Genomic DNA, 26,194 nt, shown 5'->3' on the forward strand with positions numbered 1-26,194 from the left:
AGTGTCTTCAAAGAATTTCAAATGTCTGATGTGTCTACTACCTGCACTTTCTATATTCGAAAGGTAGTCCCTACCCCAACCTCTTAGTTATCTTGTAGTATCAATACATCACACATTCATTAATCTCTTAAAATAAAACATTATTTTAATATTTATTTTTAATAGCAGTCCATCAATAAAAATTAACATAGCAGTTCAAGAGAAAGCCTCGTGAATGAACGTTAGTTTAGTATTTGTAAATCTTGAAGTATATTTACATTTGCTTCTTAGTAACTTAACTAGTTTCTTTGGTCCACAGCAGTATAGATTAAGGTGATGTCTGAAATTCAAGAACAAAACCAATTAAAATATTTTCCAACGAATTAGTATGAGTAGATTTGTGCAAGCCCGTCTCTTTACATATTCTACCACAAAACACCAATACTTAATATAATTGGTTCTGATTCTGGTTCTGTTCTGGTTTAAATGGTGAGATAGCACATGTCTACTTGTACAAGTAGACATGCGCTATCTCACCATCTTAGCTCCCAATGTCGGTGGTACTTTGGCGATGTAAAGGATGATTAATATTTCTTACAGTGCCAATAGCAAATAACCACAATGCCACAGGGTGGTGATCACTTAACATCAGGTAAACCTAGGAAGAATATTTATATTTTTTTTTTATAGAATAGGAAGGTGGACGAGCATATGGGCCACCTGATGGTTAGTGGTCACCAAACGCCCTTAGACATTGGCATTGTAAGAAATGTCAACCATCGCTTATAGCCAATGCGCCACCAACCTTGGGAACTAAGATTTTATGTCCCTTGTGCCTGTAATTACACTGGCTCACTCACCCTTCAAACCGGTACACATTATTATTATTATTAATGTAATATATCACTGAAAATGTACTATACTAACATCATTGATTAAATTTACTGCTGTCGACATGAATCATGGTTAAGAGTAATATCTACTTCTATCATAAATTATGTATAACTTATCTTTAGATGAGATTTGCTCTGTCTATTATATACTTACTCTGGATACAAATGTGCCCAATAGCCAAACACTTGGTCCCAATGCGGTCTGCCTCTCCTCACTCTACAACCGATCAATGGATATTTCTTCGCTATATTAAAATCACATTTATTATCATCATGATTTTTTTCATTATCTTCGAAAATACAACCGTTTCTTTTCTTATTTGGAGTCAATAATGTTTTCCTTTCATCATCGCCGATCAAGTGCGTCAGACCACCTTTTTCATTAAGTACAACCATATGTGTTATAGAATTTTGTTCTTTATTTACATCGCAATGGGAATCGTTTTCATTTGAATTAGTTACATAAAGTTCGAGATGAAGTCTGTCTGGTCGATTCGCATTTCTTAATTGCAATATTGCTTCTGTAGCTAAACTAGCAATCCATGAAAGTTCATTTTCATGTCTTACTATCCAAATTAGATGAATTCGACCTGGTAATCGATTTCTTGGGTTCCTAAAACGTTTATATAAAGTTTCAATTAATGTACTCAAAATCAATATAAATACACATAAGAATTAATATTAAATTGAAAACTTAAATAACGATATAGAAATAAAAAATAAAGAATTACTACAATGCAATTTAATAATATATATATAAGCCTCTGCATCTTTGACAGATGATTTAAGCGGCATCGCGAAGGCACTTGCGTTCATGACTGAAAAGACCAATGCGAGAGAGGATCCTCCGGCCGCACTTCCGACAAGTGTATGCGCCCCCAGATGGGCGGGGGTTTGAAGCCCGCTCATAACGCCTAGTGCGTTTTTCTTTTAGTAGTTTAAACCAGTCATTGTCATGCTTTGATTGACCTTCGTAAATAAGGCGTCGCCACTTGGCACGGTCCTCTGCCAGTTCCTCCCATCGATTGCTAGGGATGTTAAACGCAACCATATCACGCTTAGCGCAATCTTTGTAACGGAGCATAGGCCGCCCAACAGACCTCTTTGCATCCACAACCTCTCCCAGTAGTATTTGCCTTGGAAGACGGGTCTGCTCCATTCGATGCACGTGTCCCAGCCACCGTAACCGTTTTTTTTTGAGAATGGCCATGATGCTAGGCAGCTGTGCCTTGCCTAGAACAGACTCGTTTGTCACGCGATCCTGCCATGTGATGCCCAGAATGTTCCGAAGACAGCGCAAGTGAAATGTGTTTAGTCGGCGTTCTTGTTTTGCGTACGTTGTCCACGTTTCTGCTCCATACAAGAGTGTGCTTAGGACACATGATTGGTAAACAAGCATTTTCGTTTTTACCGTAAGGTGTCTGTTATCCCAAGCCCTTGAACAGAGCCTCCCGAACATAGAGGCTGCTTTGCCGATGCGGAAGTCGATCTCTGCATCAAGCGAGAGATTGCTTGACAAATGCGACCCAAGGTAGCAAAATTTGTTAACCACCTGTAAAGGTGCGCCGTTAAGCAAGATGACTGGTTGCTCTAAACATCCTTGCGCTAAAATAACGGTCTTCTTGCAGTTTATAGACATTGAGAAGAGGTCGCACGCTCTGGCAAATTTGTCCATTAGACTCTGGAGTTGAGCTTGGTCATGAGCAACGAAGGCAGCGTCGTCAGCGAAGAGGAGACTATCTACAAATAGGTCCTCCCTGTAGCGTTTGGACTTGAGCATTGAGATGTTGTACAGCCTACCATCGGTTCGCGTGTGTAAGTGGACGCCTTGCTGTTCATCTCCAAAAGCAACCTTCAGAAGCACCGAGAAGAATATTCCGAACAAGGTGGGGGCCAGTGCACAACCTTGACGAACGCCACGGCGTACGTCGAATGGCGTGGATGCGTTGCCATTGTGCAGGACGGTGACTTCCATACCTTCGTGGAACGATTGCACTATCCTTAGGAGTTTTGGGGGGCATCCAATTCTGACAAGAACCGAGTACAACCCCTCTCTGCTCACGGAGTCAAAAGCCTTATTTAGGTCTACAAATGCAATGACTAGGGGGGTATGTTGCTCCCTACACTTTTCTTGTAGCTGTCTGAGTGAAAATATCATGTCGACAGTTGACCGTTGGGACCTAAAACCACATTGTGCCTCAGGGTATACGCGGTCGGCGAGCCTTTGTAGTTTGCCTAAAATGGCCCTGGCAAAGGCTTTACCGACGATGCTAAGAAGAGATATACCGCGGTAACAGTTGCAGTCGCCACGATCGCCTTTGCCTTTATAAAGAGTGACGATGTTAGCATCTCGCATATCCTGAGGGACGTAGTTTTCTTCCCAGCACTTAGCCAGGTGGTTATGAAGGATGGGCAAGAGGCACTCAAGCTTGACGACTTCGGTGACAACATCGTCTTTTCCGGGGCTCTTTCCGCATTTGAGCTTCTTGACGGCCAGATAAAGTTCCTCTACTGTGGGTGCAACGTCTAGCTCGTGCCAAGTTGCCAGATTCGGGACAAGCTCCATTGCTTCTGGCTGAATATCCACTGGGCACGAGTAGAGCCCCTTGTAGTATTCTACCCATCTTGCCATCTGACGGGTGCTGTCTGTTATAACAGAACCGTCGATTTCCTTGAGAGGTGCCGTCTTTTTTGGAGTAGGTCCAAGAGCTCTTTTGATGCCCGCGTACACCCCGCCAATATCCCCCGCGTTTGCGCACGCTTGGATGCTTTGGCAAAGCTCTGTCCAATACGCATTTACAAAGAAGCGCGTGCTACGCTGGAGTGAGGCTTTTGCCTTCGTGAGATCTTTACGCGTCGCATCGCAAGGGTTAAGGCGAAAATTTAAAGCGGCTTGGCGTTTCGAGTCAATCAAGGGAAGTAAGTGCTCCTCGTTTTCTTGAAACCAGTCGTAAGATTTTGCCTTTTGATAGCCAAAAATCTTGCCTGCAGTGTCAGTGAGAAGAGACTTGACTTTTTCCCATTCGACTCGCGCTGATGCCGTACTATCCCAAGTTGCAACTTCTTCGCGGACGAGTTCCCCAAATGACTCCACTACTTCCATGTCACGAGTCTTGAAAAGATTTATCTTTTTACGACCGGGTGGCTTGGAAGAATGGACTCTTCTAGGGACAAGTCGGACTTTAGTAGCAACGAGGCTGTGATCGGTGTCACAATCGGCACTGTGAAACGCCCGCGTGTGGAGCGTTTCCCGTAGATCCCTCCTTCTTGTAAGAGCAAGGTCTAATTGGTGCCAGTGTTTAGATCGAGGGTGCATCCACGAGACTTTCCGCATCATTTTGCCTTTAAAAAAGGTGTTGGTAACACACAGCTGGTGCCTTGAGCAAAACTCCAACAGTCGTTGTCCGTTGTCGTTAAGCTTCCCTATGCCGTGTGCACCGAGGCATTCAGGCCAGGCTGATGTGCCCTGACCGACGCTGGCATTAAAGTCACCCAAAATATGCAGTCTGTCAGTTGGATTTACCCTGCGCACTGTCTCATCGAGCTGGCCGTAGAATTGATCCTTGGTCTCGGGTTTTGAACTAAGCGTCGGTGCGTAAGCGGAGATTAGCGTGATAAAGCCGCTTTTTGTGTTTAGACGCAAGACCATAATTCGCTCGGAAACGCCTACAGGTGTTTCTATGGCGTTGATGAGATGGTTTCGAACCGCGAAACCTACACCATGCTCTCGTGTTTCCAAGGAACTCTTGCCCTTCCAGTAAAAAGTGTAGTTAGCTTCACGCAAAGACCCTTCGTCTTCAGTTCTGGTCTCTTGTAAGGCTACAATATCAATATTGAGCCTTGTAAGCTCCACGTCGATACTGTAAGTTTTGCGCAGTTCTTGGGCGCAATCGGAGCTTCCGTAGGTGTTCGGGAAGCCTGTCCTCATCGTTCGGACATTCCATGTCGCAAAGCGCATGTAAGCAGCGTTGGTGTGGGTTTTGGGATTTATGTTCCTTTGAGCAGGTGGTTAATGTCACAGCGTCAACGTCTAGCTGTATGGCTTGTGTTCCGTTCACCCAGGCGGAACAAGTTAACGCTGAGGCGGATCAGTACCTTATTGATCGGGGGCTGCCCGACTTAAAGCAGGCGGTAACTGATCAATGGATCTACGATGGATCCTCCTACTGTCAAGAGTGGCCCCTGGCGTCCGCACTTACGCCTATTCGTGCTGACTTATAACCGGTGACTGCCACTCTCCGTGTTGTTTTCCACCTGCAAGACAGATGAGCGAAGTGTCCTCTCCGTGGATGCTGCTACGCCTGGGCCTGGCGACTTTATGGCAACACGGGCTTGCCCAGTACCCATGCCACCCTCTCCTCCTCCCCAGCAGGATCCGCAGGAATGACGAGTCAATACGTGTGGTGCTGGTTTGGCCGCAGGTGACTGGCTTACGCCTAAACGGAGGCACCGCTCCGGGTTTAATATTAGTTTTCCTTCTTCTTTGGCGTGACGCTGGGATAATTTTGGGAAACAACGTATCAAGGAGAGGGGTGAGGATACTGTGATCACGGAAGATACAGGAATGTGACACTAGTAGCTAGAGCAGTCCGGGGTCGCGTACCCGTAGTGATTCCAACCAGCTATCGGACAGATAACTGGTAGATCCACCCTCTGGACAAAATTTAATTTAATAATAGTAACACCAATTAAAGGATTACAATTTATTTGTTTAATTATAACGTTTTGAATACCCTATCATACTTACATTAACATATCTCTTAAAATAGAGACAAAGGGCGTTATTCCAACTCCAGCCGCTATACAAATTGCAATATCACATCTGGTTATCCCTTGCATAGGACTTGAAAATGGTCCATCTATAAGAATGCTGGTAGAAAATTGTGAAACATTTAGATATCTAGTAAAACTTTTTATAAATAATATTAACTAAGAACTTACTTAAGATTATTTGGTCCTCTCTCTTTCAGCATTTTTTCCATACCTTTCGTCCAATCTCCTTTAGCTTTTATCCATATAACAAATTTCCTTTTGTTTTTCGTAGGAACCTGGAATTTTTAATTTTTTTTTTGATGAAAATGATGTCCTATCGGCCGGTTTTAGGGATGACGGCATTTTTCATGGAAGATATAGCTGACTGTGCAAGAAATTATTAAGTGCATAAGTATGTCTAAAAACTTCACAAACAAGTTCACTTTTTCACTGTTGTTTTCCCTTCAATTTCAAAATCCAATGAGACGGCACATTTGACACGACAAGGATAAGTTTAGCAAATGACCAACGGCGTTAGGTGCATTAGGAACGAAAGTGAAAACACTACCCTTCCAAATTCAAAGATGCTACTGAGAATTTTCCTATAGAAAAGCCCAATAGCTTTTTATGATTTTGGATCCTGGTTCGATCTGAAGATCGAGATCAGGATCTCAGGATTTAGTTATATTTTTTTTACTGAACAACCAGCAGTGCACTATAAAGCCTAAATTACATTGACCCACTAAATCAATAGCAAAAATATATTTTAAAACGACATCTTACTCAGTAACTTCTACTCACCTCAACCACAGTGAAAGGATGCCACTCCATCACGGAGAGATCAGAGCACTGCATTAACACGTACTGACCCATCCGACAAACGAAGTCATTATAAGGACAGCTTAATGACAAACTTATCGTACGTCCGGGCATATGAGTTACCTGTACATATAAAAAAAAACAGCTCGCAATTTAAGTTGGCCGAAATAAACTAAAGCCCCCTGACACGTTCACAAAAAATGTACACTCATCAATAACAGTAAAAAATACATAGGTAACTGAAAATATATATATACAATAAAAGAGTCTATAATCTAACAAGAACAGATTATATTTATACATTTATAAACATCCGATAATCTATTTATTATTGGTTAAGCTGTCCAGCTCAATCTCGTCAAAACTACCGCCCAAGTCGCTTTTGCTCGTAGAATCTACATCGCGCGACCACTCTCTGACCGCTGACTTGCACCGCGCGCGTTTTAAATTAAGATTGCAGATAATTTCTCTCAATTACGTTTTAACTTAAGCACTAAACCTCATCATTATAAGATAATATGAAAAGCAGCTCTACGTAACATTAGCGACCAGTGCTCTGTTAGCACAACTAAAATCACTATAAAGACAGAATTAAATTTAATATAAATACGTATATATTATAACATTAACTTATGATCATATCCTCGTGTTATTAAATACAGCATTAGAAAAGTATAAATAAAATACAAATAAAACTTATGCTGATGACGCTACAAAAGCGAATTATGGAAAGTTTAATCGGTTAATGGACTTGATCGAACAGTGTGTCACTGCTCGATTTCATTTACCTCGTTATTGAAACAATGTCGAGTATATGAGGAGCTTTATGTAGTTAAAAGTTACTTTTCTAGCGCTCTCGACTTTGTCTGCGTATACTATATATATGTGGTATATATGTTTCTATTTTATTTTATAATATAACTACGATAAGTAATATCAAGAAGCCGAGATGGCCTGGTGGTAAGAACGCGTGAATCTTAACCGATGATCGTGGGTTCAAACCCGGGCAAGCACCACTGAATTTTCATGTGCTTAATTTGTGTTTATAATTCATCTCGTGCTTAACGGTGAAGGAAAACATCGTGAGGAAACCTGCATGTGTCTAATTTCATTGAAATTCTGCCACATGTGTATTCTACCAACTCGCATTGGAGCAGCGTGGTGGAATAAGCTCCAAACCTTCTCCTCAAAAGGGAGAGGAGGCCTTAGCCCAGCAGTGGGACATTAACAGGCTGTTACTGTTACTGTAAGTATTATCAATAACTCAATAACTTTAAAAGGCATCGTATTATTTCCGATTGTTTTTCCGTGATCTGCGCACAGACATGCTGCTTTTATAAAAATATAGAAAACTATGACATTGTATTAAGCTAATTTTAAAATTATCTCCAACTAATTAAACGTACAATGTTTAAAGTAAAACATTATAAAAATTTTCAAATTAAAAAAGTTACTTACTTGTAATATTCGAACTTTTGCGAGGTTTCTTGTAAATATTCTCCATAGCATGTCCAAGAAGAAGCAGATTAAAGGTACTGCCATCCACAGCCAAGTCTAGAAGTATTACGAAAAAATATAACCACATTGATAATCCATATAAATATAATTTATGCGATATTTTTGTTAGGTTGTGCTTCATTCAGACCGCGAGGTTGCAAACCGATATCCGTAGAAGTGGTTGTTCCATCGACGCCATTTTTACATAAATATATAACGGGGAAAAAGCCCTACGCCTTTTCCCGTATAAAAGCGTAGCCTCGACTGGCAGAACTTGTGACATAAGTGTTATATAATCGTACAAAGTTTTACGTTGCCAATTTTTTTTATTTACTAATATTTATAAAATACTAATATTTATATTTACTCATTAAATTTATATTGTATCCTTAGTGTATTGTCATTTAATGTCGTTTAATTTAATATTTAGTTAATTTTAGTTAAAATATTTACATGTTACAAATATATTTTAAAGCAAATAGGTAGAATTTGCTAGTTTCAAATCCTGCGTTGTCGGGCAAATAAAAGTCGTTTAGTTTTCAGTCAAGAACTTATCAATAGAAACTCGGAAGAATGAATGAAAGAGAGTCGTTTTAAGATTCGTCTTGGATTTCCATCTCATAGAATTATGACGATGTTTGCGCATATATATCTCCTGCGCTAGTTGCCAAGTACATGAGATCAGCCTCTATTGCAAAAAATCGGCCAAAAAGTTATTATTTATCATAACGAACTAAAATTAGTCTATAGGAAAGAAATACATATTTTTTTTTATAGAATAGGAAGGCGGACGAGCATATGCGCCAACCAACCTTAGGAACTAAGATGTAATGTCCCTTATCTTAAAACCGGAACACAACAATACCAAGTACTGCTGTTTTGCGGTGGAATATCTGATGAGTGGGTGGTACCTACCCAGACGAGGTTGCACAAAGCTCTACCACCAGTATATTAGTTATTATATAGTTATTCGTAGATGATATTTCATTTAAATTTCCCAACAACAACGTATGAGCTATTTCAATACTAAACAACTATGTAATGTCTAGAGTTTATTTTACCTGATACAACACCTGCTTATTTTCAGCGCAACATAACAGTTACGAGTAATTGTTGAGTATCAATTAATATGTAACGAACTATATAACGCCAATGGGAACACAGATCTGACACTGTCGTTAATTTTTATATAAATTACCTGCCACCTGATGGTAAGTGATTACTACCGCCCATTAACATTGGCGCTGAAGAAATATTAAACATTCCGGACATAGCCAATGCGTCACCAACTTTGACAACTAAGATGTCCCTTGTGTCTGTACAATCTATAGTTCACTTATCATTCAAACAAGAAAATAACTTTTCTAACAACGTAAGCGTTAACTAATTAAGTAATATTATTTGGCGGTAGAGTACCTGATGGTATATACCCAGACGGGCTTGCACAAATCCCCACCGACAAGTATATATTTATATGAACCTTCTCATATCTCGAGAGAAGTTAGACTTGACACATAAGAAGCATTACATTATAATGAAACTTCAAAACTGTATTCGATCATAACATTATCAATCAATAGCCATTGATATGTAAAATATAATACACGTTGGGTGTAAGTAATTTAAACGAAGGTCACGTGCTCACCAGCTATGAACATACAAGGCGCGCCGAGACGGACCATAAACTCTTTTATAAATGCTTGACACAATTCAATTTAATTCATTATTCAAATACTCATAGCCATCTGATGGGAATTTTAATTTATACGGAACTAGCGATCTATCCGGCTTCGCTCAGATATTTAAAATTGCCCAATAAAATAATTTTGTCTGGCACCTCGACATATAGGTATATAAAGCTATTGGTCCTACTCATTCTCCAGTTTCTGATGCGTTGAATTACCCTCTCCTCGGTATATAAAATGAGAATACAGAATGCAACTGCGTTAATGCTTACATTGGTGTTTTGAAATAGAATTTTTTTATTTATAACAATAGAATCTAGCTGCTTCGCGCGGTTTCATCCAAGTTAACCTTCTCATGGCAAGTCGGTCATAGCGTGGAGTTTAAATTGCCTAGAATCTTCTTCAAGAGTCGGCCTATCAAATGACAAATAAATTTGATACTGATAGTTGCAGAGGTTAAATCAAACAAGAAAACAAATAACAAAAAAATCTTGAACTTTATGATTAACTATTCATTTGTGGATAAAGTCCGATGTTGATTTTTAAATTCTTTATTTTTTTATTTAGATTTCATTTTAACTAATTGATTTACGTCATACACCACCAGAGACCAAAACAATTGTTTATAATCGAACAATACGTAAATACAGACACTTAAACGCAGAACTCCAAAAGTTAAACATGGAACATCTAAAACAACTGCTAGCGTAGCTTAAATTAAGTACATTGCAGTTAAGTGCTCCCTTCTGCATGATGAAAGCTGTCTACATTTAACTTAATTTGGAAATTTCCGAACATGCACAATGTATACATATAACTTTGAGTATGTATCAAAGGTTACTTAGACTAATGGTAAGATGAGATTAATTAACGTTAAGTTAAATAAAATATGTAAAATTATGACCGCGTGAATGCTAGCAGCATTTGCCCGTTAAATCGCAATTCCGAATCACTGGGCGATAAAGGAACAGCCCTTCTGTTACTAGTGAAGCTAATAATGTGGAAGTTTTTAAAATAAATATTGCCCTATTGTCCCAAGTATTTCAATTACCAATGGTATAAAGATATAATTTTGAATAATTGACGAATATTTGAAAGTTAAGTGGTGATTTAAACACCGTTGAAGGACTTACCGTCGATTGAATCGCAGCAAATTTTGGTGTATCTGATATTGATCCATTTGTCCATCTCTTTATGTCGTTAGCAACATTTTTATTTTCATCCAAAATTTCTTCTTTTAAAACCCCGCTGAAATAAACAAAGTAAATCGTAATTAATCGTAAGACAAAGGCGTCCAATTTCTTGAGGAAAAGATTTCGAAGCTTATTTGACATTACTCCAATGCGGGCTCGTGGATAAAAGTAACAAGTCGTCGTCGATAGATTTATAATATAGGGTTTTCTATCGTAAGTCCAGCTTAGGTCATTATTTATTTATAAACTATTTACACCGAACGCATAACTAAAACTAACCTCAAAGGGTGAATCATCAGCAATAACATAAACGGGAGATAAAGCTGATGAGTGTACCAGAAAGCATTATACACTCTCCGTCGCACGATTCTTGTAGACGTCAAGCCCATACTGAGTACGATGAGCAACATTGACACACCAGTTACGCCTGCTATACTTATCAGTAGAAGAAAAGGACTCTGAAATATTACGTCACAAATTCTTTAGAACTTACGTGATCAGATGGTTGTCTGTTCTACCGTCTAAATCTATTTAGAAAATCTCTTCATATTTTATCGCCGTTCATATATTTCCTAAAAATCAATTAATGAAACTTAAGGAATTTTTCGCTTAACAACGCCAAAATGTTTGTCGATCCACATCCGGTCGTAAGCTATTTTAACTTTTTTTATATTCATTATATCGAGGAGAATTACTTATTTTGAGCAAATTAACATTATATAACTTGATTAGTCAAATAAAAAATTTATAATTTTTTACATTAATATTTAATAAATAAAATAACACATTAGAAAAATAAAAGAAAATACAGTTTTTTATTATTTTTAAATAAGTCATCCAATTTTTATCCAGGCTATAATTAACCAGGTGAAATAGGAAGCGATTCAAAGTATGTACAATTACATTTTAAATACAATCTGATTCATTTTGGGAATAAAGTTAACAAATAAAATTTAAGAATGAAATTCTGCAGTCTACCACGTAAAAAATTGAAATGAACCAACATGGTCTGAAAGGAGATGGATGAGCGGGAAAACACAGTAGAAGAAAACAAATTAGAAATGTGAATACAGCAAATCGAAAATTATTATTTAAACCAAAGACATTTCCTATTTAAATTGTCTTATAATTTCCTATTTTTAGTTACAATTATTTTATTTTTTAATGCTGGTTAATGATACATTTATAATAAAAAAGAAGACACGCGAGCGTCATAATGACGATGCACCCCACAATTTATTAAAATAAAGTTTTACACATTTACGTTGCGCATATGAAAAGCATTCAACGGTTAAGTCTCTGCTTCATTAATGAAATAAAAGAGTCTGCGGATAGCGTCGCGTCATAGACCCTTGAAGTACAGTGGGTCACAAGTACGCGTACGTCTCGAGTTTTAGCTGTTGCATAGTTGCACATTCATTAGATTTCTTTTTAGCATTGATTACGTTTGAGCTATGTTACCAAATCGGAAAGTCGTTGACAGGCTCACAATGTTAGGTGATCAGCGACAACTTTTCAAATTAAAAGCACTGCTTTTTCTTGGTTTTCATTAAAAAACGATCTATATTGGCGATTTTTCAGAATTAAATTGAAGCATTTATAAAAGCTGAAAATAGTATTTCAATGGATAATAACTCAAACCCATAAATAACATGAACTATACGTAAACTGCTCATATTTACTGCTTATCATCGTTGTGCAGCTGCAGTATGTTAAATAAATTATAATGGGCGTGCAATGCTTTAATAGCAATGCACGAAATACAGCCACTACTGAATCCATTTATTATTAATGTATTCATGCTATTATGCCTATTATATTTAATGGTTATTATGATCAAGCGCATGTGTTATAGTGGCATCATGAAATCATTTAGGTAATATTAATTGTAGGTTAAATCAAGTATGATAAATTTTAACAATAACTAATAACATCAATTAAATTTAACACGTATTATAAAATCTAAAGTCAATTTATAACGAATTGTATGTTGTATGTTTAGTTAAATCTCAAATAGGTGTTTTTTAAAGATCTATGAAAATACTTAAACGTTTTTGACACAAAAAGAAATGGTACAGGTTTTCGCAAATATTTGGAAGAAACGCAATAAGTTTTTCCTTTTTTGAACAAAGCCAGAGCTAGCCAGGGGTCGTTTTTCCTGACAATGTATGTTTCAAACACCTGGAACACTAGACGGGGCGAGTGTTTGCGCATACCCTTGACTTGTCGCTCGCATTAATTTCGCAACCCTATCCTATTTCAGATATGAGATCAGTCTGCGATTTTGAGAGAGACCTGATAAATATTTAAAGGGGTGTTTAGCATACTTTTTGTATAATATCTGATCTCAACGTAAGCTTTAAATAACGGTAATTAAATGAAAGGATATATTTAAAAAATAATTCAAAGAAAAACACTGAAGGAATTAAAAAAAACACTAAATTGAAAAACAATTCACATTCTCGACATTAATAGCTTTGTTAATTTACAAGAACTTACCTCATTCTTGTATCTAGCCAAGTTGATCTCCGGCCATTGTTCGTCGTAACTGCGCGAAAAATTCCACAAGTTCACGAAATGCGATACGGAATGTATTACTGAAAGAAACACTAAGCTTTAGTGAAACCATAATGATGTTTCTCTAATTTTCATGTGATATTTGAAACGTAGGGATTTACACATGTCTCTTACAAAGTTTTTGGTGAATTTTATATGCATATTGGTATTACCGATACGGCTCGTATTTTATTTTATTTTATTTAAAGAACACATGTTTCGACTTAGGACTAAAATGTAATTTTAAGTTGTTTGTAAATACATAGTTTTATTGTGTACATTATAATTGTCTTTTACTCAAATTAATCTACATGATAATCTACTGCAAGTTCAGTAATTTCCTGTGAAAGGTTGGTGTCTAAAATGTTAAATTTCGTATTATCAAGTAAAGTACCTATATTTATACTAGTTGACATTTCATAGTATTTTATACGCTACAAGCACGCAAACGTGCAAACCCGCAAACATCGATCGCAGTAATTCAGATATTTGAACTGCACTTTGTCACACTTCAAAAAAAACGATAGTAAAACGAAATATAACCTACAATTTGAACACATATATAATTCTTAAAAATCTGATTCACAATTACCGCGAGTCAGAAATATTATTAATGATTTGTTTATAAATTATTGAGTTTATATTTTATATCGCATTTTTTTAAAGCAATGTAAATATCATATTGTTAGTTTGTTACGTGACTTTATCTAGCGCGTTACATCTTCACTTGAAAATTAAAGGTCTTGTGAAGAGACGGAGTATGAAAGCTATACATCCAGTATCTAAAGATCAACACTTGCCTTAAGAAGTCCGTTTCTTTGTTCGTATAAGAGCAAAAAAGGATTTTTGAAATTCTCAGAACGTTATTTTTACAAAGCTGTTTAAATGCAAAGTCTTGGTGCGTCGATCTTAACGCACTAAGACTTTAAGTCTAAAAGTTAAAATGGTGTCGTGGCAGTCATTAGCTTTTGTCTGGAGAACATAATGGTGCACGAGAGGCGTTTAGATGCATAAGCGACTTAAGGGGGGCTTTGTGACGAATTGCTGTTAATTTTTACAATTTAGCTCGAAAAATCGAAAGTGTTCTGAAACTAGAGAGAAGCCTCTAGAGAAATAGAAGACAGATGTTCAAACGTGATTCTAACAACCAGGCACTGTCAATAAACAGTCGACGTATTATTCTGACATTTAGTATTTAGTAGAATGTAATAAGACGCAGTGCCTTCTATCAAATATAAAATGGTGCCAACCCTACTTCTATTCAATACATATGTACCTTTTTTTTATACAGAATAGGAAGGCGGACGAGCATATGGGCCACCTGATGGTAAGTGGTCACCAACGCTCATAGACATCGGCATTGTAAGAAATGTTAACCACCGCCTACATAACCAATGCGCCAACAGCCTTGGGAACTAAGATGTTATGTTCCTTGTGACTGTAATTACATTGGCTCACTCACCCTTCAAACCGGAACACAAAAATATCAAGTACTGCTGTTTTGCGGTAGAATATCTGATGAGTGGTTGGTACCTACCCAGACGAGCTTGCACAAAGCTCTACCACTAGTAAATATCAAATCAAAATATTAATATTGTATCACAGAAAAACAGAGTTACACTTACCACCAAAAGTTACAAGAGTAACAGCCACCGTCATATGAAAGCTCTTCGCACTCTCTAGCCAAAAGAAGAATAGTCCAGGGCAGAGTTTAGATAAGACTCGGTAAAGTAATTGATTTAGTTTTTTGCACAGTGGCAGTAAGACTAGAGCACAACAAATGTTGAGAACAGACGCCGTTCCACGAGACACGCATAGTCCTAACTGTAAGACAATAAATATCATGAAATAAATAGATAATCTTTTATTGCACACCACAGATATAAAGGAAATACAAAATTACTTAATAATAAATGGTCTTGTTGCTGAATAGTGATTTCAGAAAGAAATATATGAAGATTGAGTTGATAATTACTACACATATATAAATTACAGCTACACACCTACATATATTTAAAATACAATTTCTCCACAGTATATTTATAACGATCGAATTACGACTGTGATTAGGCCACCTTGACCAATTTTTTAATTTTTGTAAATATGCTTTATAATGTCTTACGCTTTGTCAAAATGTCCGATTGAAGTGAAATTGAACCGTTCACAATGTTTATAAAATACTTGTTCAGGCATACATTTAGTGCAAATAATAATTAATGTTTCTTATATATATTTAAAATATTATTTAAATTTTAATCTTATGTATAATAAAAATTCGATTGTTGGTGTGTTTAGTGATTTGGTCAATAACGCTCCTAGACGAATTCTAATAAAATTGTATATATAACATAAGATTGACATGAAGATGACATAAGATACGTTTTTTATTGATTTTTAATTTAAAAAAAGACAGTAAGCATACGGAAAAATAATACAAAAGACATCATAACACAGCTGCACAGCTGCACCTATTAACTAAAATCATATGTTTAAAATATTTAGATATTAATTTGAATAACTCACCCCCAACATGCGCCTTAAGTAAAAGAATTGATGACCATGTAAATAAAATATAAATGATTTGTAAAAAAGATATAAAACTAATGAGATCCAAGACATCTGAAACAAAGGAAATTATAATTTTAGTAAAAATAACAGATTGAAATTGAAATGATAAAATAAGACTTATATACCTATGTAATATAGACTTATATTATTTATATTATCTTAAATAGTATTTTTCAACTTTCCATTGAAAGTTGTTGCATATTGTTTTTAGAACGATGTTTCTGTGAGTTTTTGCTCCTACGTGAGTTGTAAGTTTTAGGAAATGAAGATGAATAATAATCATAAGTATAGGAACAACAAAAAATCTCTTTTTCTTTACATTTCTAATCAGCCGAGTGTATATTTATATTATTTTAATATTTATTAAATGCACTAAAATCCAACATAGCTAAGCTTATATTTAATTGTACCATATTTTGTACGAAACATGTAATATTTTCAATGAACCTATTTTAAATAGCATTCCTGTTTAGTAATGCTTAAATAGATTGATTTATCGGTCGCTTAACCGTTCAGCTAACGTTGTAAAGACGTGTACTATACCTAATAATATTTTTAGCTCACATAAGCCTGTTTCTGGGACATTGTACATGAAAATGTTTGACTTGTGACTCACATTCCAGCAAAGCGCCTAATCAACTCGACAAGCACTGTTAAATAAGATAATATATTTATTATAAACCGCAACATTTAATGCATTCCATAACATCACTGAATATCAATGCTACTAAACTTGTAACAATATTATTAAATTGAAATTTCGTATCCAACGCTTGTACTATCTTCCTAATGGGACATTAATGCAATTCCTATAATTTGATAGACATTTAATTAGATGCGATTTATTGTTGCTATAGGCACCATAAATATATAGACTGTTGTAAGATTAAATTTACACAGTAAATATTACAATTACTTTGCCATACTAGAAAATTTGTTGTGCATCTTGTGTTGGAGTTGACAACTTTTTTTTTTAAACTTTTTAGAAAAACATGGAGATGAATTAGCTGTTAATTAATTTAATAGTAAAGTAGAAATAGAGTATGAGTATAATATATCCAACAACAATATTAAAAAATAAGTATATTTATGTAAAAATATTAGATTTCTCAAAATCTAAATATTCTTTATTTTTAGGATAGGATAGGCTCTTTTAAATCGTCATTTTACAGTATTAAAATACGTCTAAAGCTACTAACAATTGTGATCGTAGATAGGTAGACCTTGAAAAACCGGCAAGAAACTTAGTAGTTCTGACTTTTCTAACAAATAACATATGTTAATTAAATGCAATTAAAGTTCTTATTTATTCTGCCTGATTATTGACTAACTCCACGTTTTTTTTATAGTATTTTATCGAGAAATAATTTATCAATGCAAAAACGAGGTATGCCAATAATTTTTACGACGGTTTTGTTTATGTGAATTATTGTAGTATAATAACACTTAAAACTCTTTGAACTAAGAATTTAACGTGTTTATAGCAAACTTCTTAAAATAAAACGATTGCGAGTCTTCTGTCTAATTTTTTCGGGCTGTAGGCGTTTGCGAACAACACAAAATCTAAATAGATTGTGCGAACGTTGATTTACATTAGCCATTATTTACTCGGAAACCAATAGAAGACCGTGGTATTATATATATAAAACTATATAGTACTTAAATATTACGATAAAAAGGATATTTTTTATAATAAAAGTGGATGTTTGGGATTAATAGTTTTCGACTCAGCTTGACCGATTACCATAAAAGTTGGCACGTATATATTAATGGAAGGCGTCCACACTATCCAATTTTTGTATTTCGCCGATAGATAGCGCTACAACACTTCAACATCTATAAGATTCAACCGATCGCTATTTTTTATACAATAGGTAGACAGACGAGCAAATGGGCCACCTACCTATTAATAAATAAGTGGTCACCGACGCCCAGAGACATTGGCATTGTAAGAAATGTTAACAATCGCTTACATCGCCAATGCACCTCCAACCTCGGGAACTAAGATGTTAAATCCCATGTGTCTGTAATTAAACTGGCTCACGCACCCTTCAAACCGGAACACAACAATACCAAGTACTGCTGATTTGCGGTAGAAACTCTGCACAAAGCCGTACCACCAGTAAAAAACCTTGCAATTGCAATGGCCATGGTAATAATCCTTAGTACTTCCTTACTAACAATATAAATGTAAAGGTGAGTTTGTTTTATTGATTGTTTGTTACGCTTTTATGTCTTTACTATACTCTGGTTGAGTATAGCGAAGACTTAAATATTATGAAATTTTGCATTCACATTGTCAGGAATACAGAAAAGGAGATAGTGTATCTAAAATCTCCCTCCCCATACCAAATATACCAATACTAATAAACAAGCAGGACAACGTCTTAAAACGCTGGGTATTGCTAGTAAAACAAGATACAAAAAGTGCTTATGCCAATTAATTATCTTTTTATTTTGCAATAACTAAGCATAACGTGTTTTATAACACCAACTAATTATTGAATTTTACTTAAGACAATAAGTGTAACGCCTTATGTTTTAGAAACGTCAATATACATATATCGTTTATCGTATAATCTTAATAAGCTTACAGATATTTATGTATATATTTTAACTTTACTTATCATTCAGAGCGTATCCTTTTGAATAAACATACTGGTAACACATAAATAGTTCATCCTTACAGAGAGAACAGTTTCCATTGAGAGTCGTTGCCTTAAAACAGACATAAGTCCTAGCAAACGACACGACATGCGTCGGAAGTTTAAACTGGCACAGCATGCCACTTCAGAGCAGACTCTATTCAAAACTTGTGCGTAACGACAGTCTATACAACGCCTTTGACAGCCCACCTCCATTGAACATCTGAATGGAACCGATCACAGCGAGCCTGGAGTGTGGTCCCGCATTAATTAATAGATGTTGAACGCGTTATCGGAATCTCATTTGCATCTGATGAGCACATGACAGCTTCCGTGAGTGTAATCTTTACGCTTAACTTCTCAAAAAGCTAAGCAACGAATACTGCTACATATAATCACCGATACTATATTATTTCGAAAAAAAAAACAAAAAAAAACTTCGAAATCACACAATAATTTTATTGTAATGTTAGAAAACCTTTTACCTTATATAGAATCGCTTTTTTTCAAATTCAACTTCGAAATTCAACTCTCATTGAACCCAATGAAAAACTATTTATGCTCACTTCATAAAAAAAATCCCTGATATATTAAGCGTTCAAGATTTCTCTGGAGCCGAAAATAATTATTTTTATCATTCGAAATTGGCCTCAAAATCTTAATTATTGATGCTTAACCTTATATAGTACATATCTTCATTTATTCATGACACCACTGAAGCAGATCGATTATTTTTATAAGAACGACGATAAACCGAATTATATGCAAGAAAAAGTAGTAACAAGATATTCATTCAAATAGGCCCGCTTGATACATCTAATTTAGAGACACGTCTAGTGATTTTTAATGGGAAATACGAATGACATTTCTGTAAAATAGAACTTTAATTAATGATTCTGTAAAAACGGCCTTAATTAAAAACATTGCTAAGAGATTGTTTAGTTATACACTGATTTCTTTCTTCCTGTCATTCTTGATTTGTCATTCGAAAGAAGAAGACACAGCATTGCTTAACTAATCACCCGACTACAAATTTGGATATTATGTTTGATCAACGTTTGTAGAATTTTGATGTTAAATATGAAGAATATATTCGTACATTTGTAGTTGTTTTATTTGATTCTATAATTGTTATTCTGTAATCATAAGTGAAATCCTTTTACATTCAGGACCTAAATAAATATTTATAAACCCAAATTAAAAACACTGCTGTATAAATCATGATCACGTGGAATGACAGCAAGAATGCTAGCAGCATTGCTTCGAATTGCCGATTATCTGGCGAAAAGTTTTAATACACGAACGGCGCAAAGAAATATTTTGGAATTAATTTCATTTCATCAAAAATGTTAATAGATAATTTGTGAAGTAAATGTTCAGTGTTAAAGCTTCTATTTATGAGTTCATATTTTGTTTGAGTGTTTTGGCTTCTATTTACAAATGAAAATTATTTATGTCAGTAATTTTGGGAGTTCCTCCCCTAAGATGATCAGGGGATAAAAAGATTTTTCGAATATAAGTTTGAGATTTATACTACTATACTACTTATTATCGTTTGATTGTTATTGCCTTATCAATCAAACGTAAAAATAGCAAAGGCAGGTTTTTCATTGATTCTTAGCATTCGAGTATCATAGGAATTTTTTTCCTAAGATTCCACTAATCTGGAAATACCCTCGGGCACATGACTAGTGATATATGTGAATAAATGCATATGTCCAAATAAATATTGCATCAAGACGGTACGTACTGAACATAGAACTTGACCGCTGAGCTATCATATTCTTAATTAGTGTTTCGACTGCCTCGTTGATCTATCCAGAGGTCCTGGGTTTAAGTCCCAGGTCGGGTCGATAAAAAGTTATTGGGTTTTTTCCGTCGAGAAATTGGAAGTGTGTACACTCCCGTTTCTCAGAAAGCACGTAAAGCCGTTGGTCCTACGCCTAAGCTCTTTCTGGTCGTATCGAATTGGCCTTCCCCTTGGATAAATAATTATACATAAAGATGTTGATTTATCTGTGGTGTGTTTTTTTTTATATTTAGGTATGCTGAAGCGTGTACAGGAAAGTTGTAAGATGTGTGTTCATTAATAATTAGATTTATCAGTCTCGTTTTTGTAATATATTTAAAAATATGTATATTTAAAAACACAAAGCGGAATATTTAAAATATTACAAGAAAAATATCATAGTTTAATATAATATTTTTCCTGTTATATTGATCTCTTGTGACATTTATTATACCAGTTTCTTGTGGATAAGCAGTAGCCGGGTTTTAATTGATTCTATATTTCAATAGATTTATAGAATTTTGTATTTTTTCCTACAACTACCTATTACAAAACATTATGTAAATATAAAAATAATTTTGGCTTATTATATATATTATTTATTTATTTATTTATTTATTAGGGAAACATACAGCATATCGTATATTACAACTTAATATAATAATCATATTTTAACACTTATGCCAGTTAAGTTTCCACTACTGTTTTAACAGGGAAGTGGACTAATTTTGATGTTACATAAAATATAACTATTTATGACAAAGTAAAATTTTAACGTAAATATGGTTATGGTTAATTACTAATAAGTATTTTTCACAAGATTATAAAATTTACTTAAACTATTTTTAAACAGATCAATGTAGTTGTATTTTCTATTATGACTATTACAAGATCTTAGAATAAAAGAATTTTTGAAATAATTAGTTTTATAAATGGGTATTGAAAAAGTATCCTGAGAGCGAGCGTTAAAATGAGGACACTTAAATAAAATCTCACTGAGCAGATATGGAGAATCAATTAAATTATTTAATATTTTGTAAAGAAACATTTGGTCTCTTTGTTCTCTACGTTCTTCAAGTGGCATAAAAACAGAGTCAGGAAAAGTAAATTTGTATCGCAACCTCCTGATAAATTTGTTTTGTATATTTTCAATTAAGTTGACATATTTTGCATATTGTGGATTCCAAACAGTTAACGCATACTCTAAATGTGATCTAACGAAAGCATTGTACAAAATTACAAAGGTATGAATATTTTTAAAATCTGCCCCTTGCCGAAAGATAAATCCAAGCATTTTATACGACTTCATCACTATTTCCTCAATATGCTTATCGAATATAAGTTTGTTGTCTAGTTGTACCCCAAGGTCTCTCACCTCGGTTACCCTTTTTAATTTAGTATTAAATATAATATTATGTAAATATATATTATGTAAATATAAAAATAATTTGGTACAATTATGAGAGACTGATAGGCGGTATTCCACGTCGAATAAAGGCTTTATCGAAGCATTATTTTTTTATTCATATTTAACAGGTATTGATTTAAATATGTAAATCTGCATTTTATAGATTACACTATGAATAGCAAAAACCTTTCTTATGATACCGGTTTATTTAAACAATTGAATTTACATTCTGTCTCTTCGTTTTCAATTGATTGTTATCTTAATCCGGAGCAATTAAATTAATTCTTAATTTAAAAACCTTGACAGTTTTTTTTTATTAATTTTGGTCTATCACTACGTTAGAACTTTGAATATTGTTTTCAACATCAGCACGCATAATATCACTTAATATAAATGTGAAAATTTGTCTGTTGCTTTTTTTTGTCTATTAGTATATTCTAATTTTTTTTATTATTTCATAATATATTTTCATTATAACACGTAAATGACCCGTAAATAAGTTCAAAACGATTATATTTGATATTCTAGAATTTAATTAAGAAAAAGAATATAGACAATTATATATTAGCATAATAAACTAAATATTGTATCGTGTTTCATATAGGTAATTATAGACACCAGTTTGCACCACAGATTAATTTTTCACGCTTTGGCAGATCATCGTATTACGTTTTTAACGTTTTTTTAAATCCGTACACAATCAGAATCTAAGTTCCAAAAAGTTTTATTACAATTCAATGAGATACTAAACAGAGCCGAAAAATTTGGATTTCATCGAGATTTAGAATATTGATAATTAAAAAGTAAGAATTTTAAATTGTTCCGATTCCTATTTGGGTCACCCTACTTATTTGTAATCATGATTTATGTAATTAGGCTGATTGGGTGCCTGACTATGGGCCCTTAATCATAATAAATCATATTAACTTCAGGGCTTCTAGGAAGACGCAACATGCAACCAACCAAATTATAATAAGGTATCTATTTATACGTACTTTCTTTTCTATTGAGTATGCATTATTCACTTTTCAGCATTTATTTTTTAAAAGCTTTACTAATTTTACGTTCATAATTATCAAATTTTGGCAGTATTCATGTTATTTATTCATCTTCTCTAATAAATATGTCATGCCGATGATGATATGTTAACCTGATGCCAGGACTTGAGTTTATTGCAGCAATATCCCATATTGCCTGTAACAGCCTGTGAATGTCCCACTGCTGGGCTAAGGCCTCCTCTCCCTTTTGAGGAGAAGGTTTTTGGAGCTTTTTCCACCACGCTGCTCCAATGCGGGTTGGCGGAATACATATATGGCAGAATTTCAGTGAAATTAGACACATGCTGGTTTCCTCATGTTGTTTTCCTTCACCGTCAAGCACGAGATGAATAATAATAATAAATTAAGCACATGAAAATTCAGTGGTGCTTGCTAGGGTTTGAACCCACGTTCATCGGTTAAGATTCACGCGTTCTTACCACTGGGCCATCTCGACTTAATTTATAATTATAATGCCTGATCTGCCAGAATTACTATTTTCCTTATAAATATAAATACAGAACTGTTTTCTTCAAATATATCGTGATTTGGATACGCATAATAATATTATAGTACATATACATAATATATGTAGGAATTAAGGAAAAATCTGTGATTATTACAACTAATAGACAAATGTTGATTGTTTTTTGTTAATGAAATATTTTTGATAAACATTTTTTATGTTATATAAATAAATCAATTAATTAAAAAAAAATCGGGCGAATACATGTGAAAACTAATTTCGTATGACAAATAAACTTTTTATTTAAATTACAAACTGTTACACAATTAGTAATTTAATACTTTTCTTACGCAAAAGTTTGCCAGTTTTCACTGTCATTGCAAGCAATTCTGTAAATGTGAATGAGTTTGTTAATAATGAGCACCTTTTTGTTCTCCATTTAACATTTCTTTCCAGAATTTGATATTTAATATCGGTACTATCGGCAATAATATTTTTTTATTGTTTTTCGAATCGTCACATCGCTAATCATTATTTTGAACGTAAGTAGAATGTGTTTTTTTTTATAGAATAGGAAGGTGGACGAGCATATGGGCCACCTAATGGTAAGCGGTCACCAAACGCCCTTAGACATTGGCATTGTAAGAAATGTCAACCATCGCTTATAGCCAATGCGCCACCAACCTTGGGAACTAAGATTTTATGTCCCTTGTGCCTGTAATTACACTGGTTCACTCACCCTTCAAACCGGAACACAACAATATCAAGTATTGCTGTTTTGCGGTAGAATATCTGATGAGTGGGTGGTACCTACCCAGACGAGCTTGCACAAAGCCCTACCACCAGTAATTCAGGACTATCTGATTATAAATGATAAGAACTGATATCCGGGGATAAAAATAAAAAATACCATACCAGTTGCCTTTCATTGTTTAGTAATCATAAAGGAGTAACATATTTAAATATATATTATATATTATTCTTAAAAGAAATGTATGTATTTCTTTTAACTAACGTTACTTCCGTCTAGGTCTATTAATTATATTGCTCAAAAAAAGTGTGGGTAACTAAATTCTTGGTATCACATTATCTCATCGTTTACAAATTAATATTAATATACGACACAGCCTTTACTTCGGAGAAACTTCTAGGTAGGTTTGTATATGTTATCAGTTGGGACAATCTCGCTAATTAATTATACAACTAGAATCTGACAGTGGCTCTACATATATAAACAGATAGCTTACGTAAAACATACATCCAAAACCTTGGTGTGAACCAATTGCCATTGAATATGTATTGTTAAATTTTATATAAATTAGGAACTCTCTTATTAATCAATATTTATTAATATTTATTTAAATTTTTATTTTATTTTTTTATTAATGAATTATATATAATTATATACAACTTTAACTTAAACGCAGACGAATAATATATAATAACACATAAGGTCCCGTTGCCAAACAAAATTATAAAACTTTTCACCACATATAAAAATGTTTTGTGGAGGACGTAATGCAATTCAAACTATATTTACAATTGCGATCATTACCAATAAATAAAAATAACAAACTAACTTAAGCCACATAATGCGACTTTTACAAAACTGTGTAATTTTACTGGTTCATTTTTATACTCGTACGACATTAGTGACATATATTAGCCGAGATTAAATTAATATTTTTTTTTAAATATCTGACATATTGAACGGGTATCTGTTTTGTTTAAATAATAAGGACATTTTTCATTATCAAATTACCTTTATTCTTAATACGTTACTCAAAATTATTACTATAATTATAATTAAAATAATTTGAATATAACAATTCTTCAAAAACCCTAATGGAATTCGTAGTTCTTCTCCTTATTATATTCTTATAAAGAATGCAACAAAACTGAAACAGGATAACGATATTACAAGCAACCCGTACTCGCCATTAAATGTAATATTAGAGAACATACAATAATTTACTATACATTGCCTGTCTATTTAAAACTTGCGTTTCAAAATTAACATAATGATGTAATGTACAGAGCTTTTGTTGGTAGCTCCAAATTTCAAAAGGTGACATCATCCAATACTACTTGGAATTGCATTATGCAAAGACTGCACGCGAAATATTTTCATGCTCCATTCGAAATATCGGGCCTTTACTCTACTTTTCATTATAGCCTTTAAAAAATAACACTCTTCAAGGCATTAAAAGTTTTACGAAATCAGCACAGTTTCAGAAAGGTTAAATGATACTTGAACATATGTATATTAATTAAATTGATTGAAATATTATATGTACTAAATATAGGTAATGGAATGTATTAAAACATGTTTAATAATGAGAAAATGTTATTTGAACTGATCTTTTAAACACTTCTTTAGTTTTGCTTAACGAAAACTTTCTATGACATAATTATGAACATATTTAAATAACTTTTTATCATTTAAAAATAATTAATTTATTATTTACTACTTACCAAATAGACGCGTCTTTTTAAAAATACACAAAAATCACACAAATTTCTTGCCATTTTATTTTAATATGATAAAATTATAATACAAATACAATATTGTAATGACTATATCATTTTCAGAATTAATTTTCATCGACCATGTTGTAATATTATTCGCGCCTTTTTTATTGTAATTTATTTGTCAATTTATGGCTTTGATGTGACGTAAACGGCCATTATAGCGTGTTGTGTGAACGAGTACGGTGTGAGACTGCCGCTGACCCGCTATGCCGCGTCCGAACGCGCGGGAGAAATAAGCCGAGATTTGATAGGTCATCGCTTCACTCCCTGCTATAGTTCAGCTGTTAAGAACCTGCCTGAAGTCTGAAACCAGTTGGCAATACAAACTAATAAGTTTAAGACCAGAGATTAAATGATGAATCGCTGTAAATATAA

General features: G+C 34.2%; 1 protein-coding gene across 1 annotated transcript; it reads right to left on the minus strand.

Moving 5' to 3' along the window:
* Nucleotides 1–149: 149 nt before the first annotated feature.
* Nucleotides 150–26,034, minus strand: LOC126769995 (NADPH oxidase 4-like). Its single transcript, XM_050489091.1, has 12 exons — nt 25,763–26,034; nt 15,898–15,993; nt 15,000–15,198; nt 13,318–13,415; nt 11,098–11,276; nt 10,759–10,873; nt 7,902–7,997; nt 6,426–6,566; nt 5,814–5,920; nt 5,620–5,742; nt 1,027–1,485; nt 150–319 (listed from the first exon to the last, which is right to left on the minus strand). The coding sequence occupies exons 1-12, from the start codon at nt 25,814–25,816 to the stop codon at nt 196–198; spliced, it is 1,791 nt and encodes a 596-aa protein (XP_050345048.1). The 5' UTR covers nt 25,817–26,034; the 3' UTR covers nt 150–195.
* Between the last annotated feature and the right edge of the window lie 160 nt (nt 26,035–26,194).

This window comes from Nymphalis io, chromosome 8 (assembly GCF_905147045.1).
Source record: "Nymphalis io chromosome 8, ilAglIoxx1.1, whole genome shotgun sequence".
NCBI lineage: Eukaryota > Metazoa > Arthropoda > Insecta > Lepidoptera > Nymphalidae > Nymphalis > Nymphalis io.

Bases quoted from the DNA above. Each gene is read 5' to 3' on its own strand.
- LOC126769995 (XM_050489091.1), bottom strand. From the start codon at position 25,816: ATGGCAAGAAATTTGTGTGATTTTTGTGTATTTTTAAAAAGACGCGTC. The intron at 15,994-25,762 runs GTAAGTAGTAAA...CCTTTGTTTCAG, and splicing joins TAAAAAGACGCGTCTATTTG to ATGTCTTGGATCTCATTAGT. The intron at 10,874-11,097 runs GTTAGTTTTAGT...TGTTTATTTCAG, and splicing joins CTGATGATTCACCCTTTGAG to CGGGGTTTTAAAAGAAGAAA.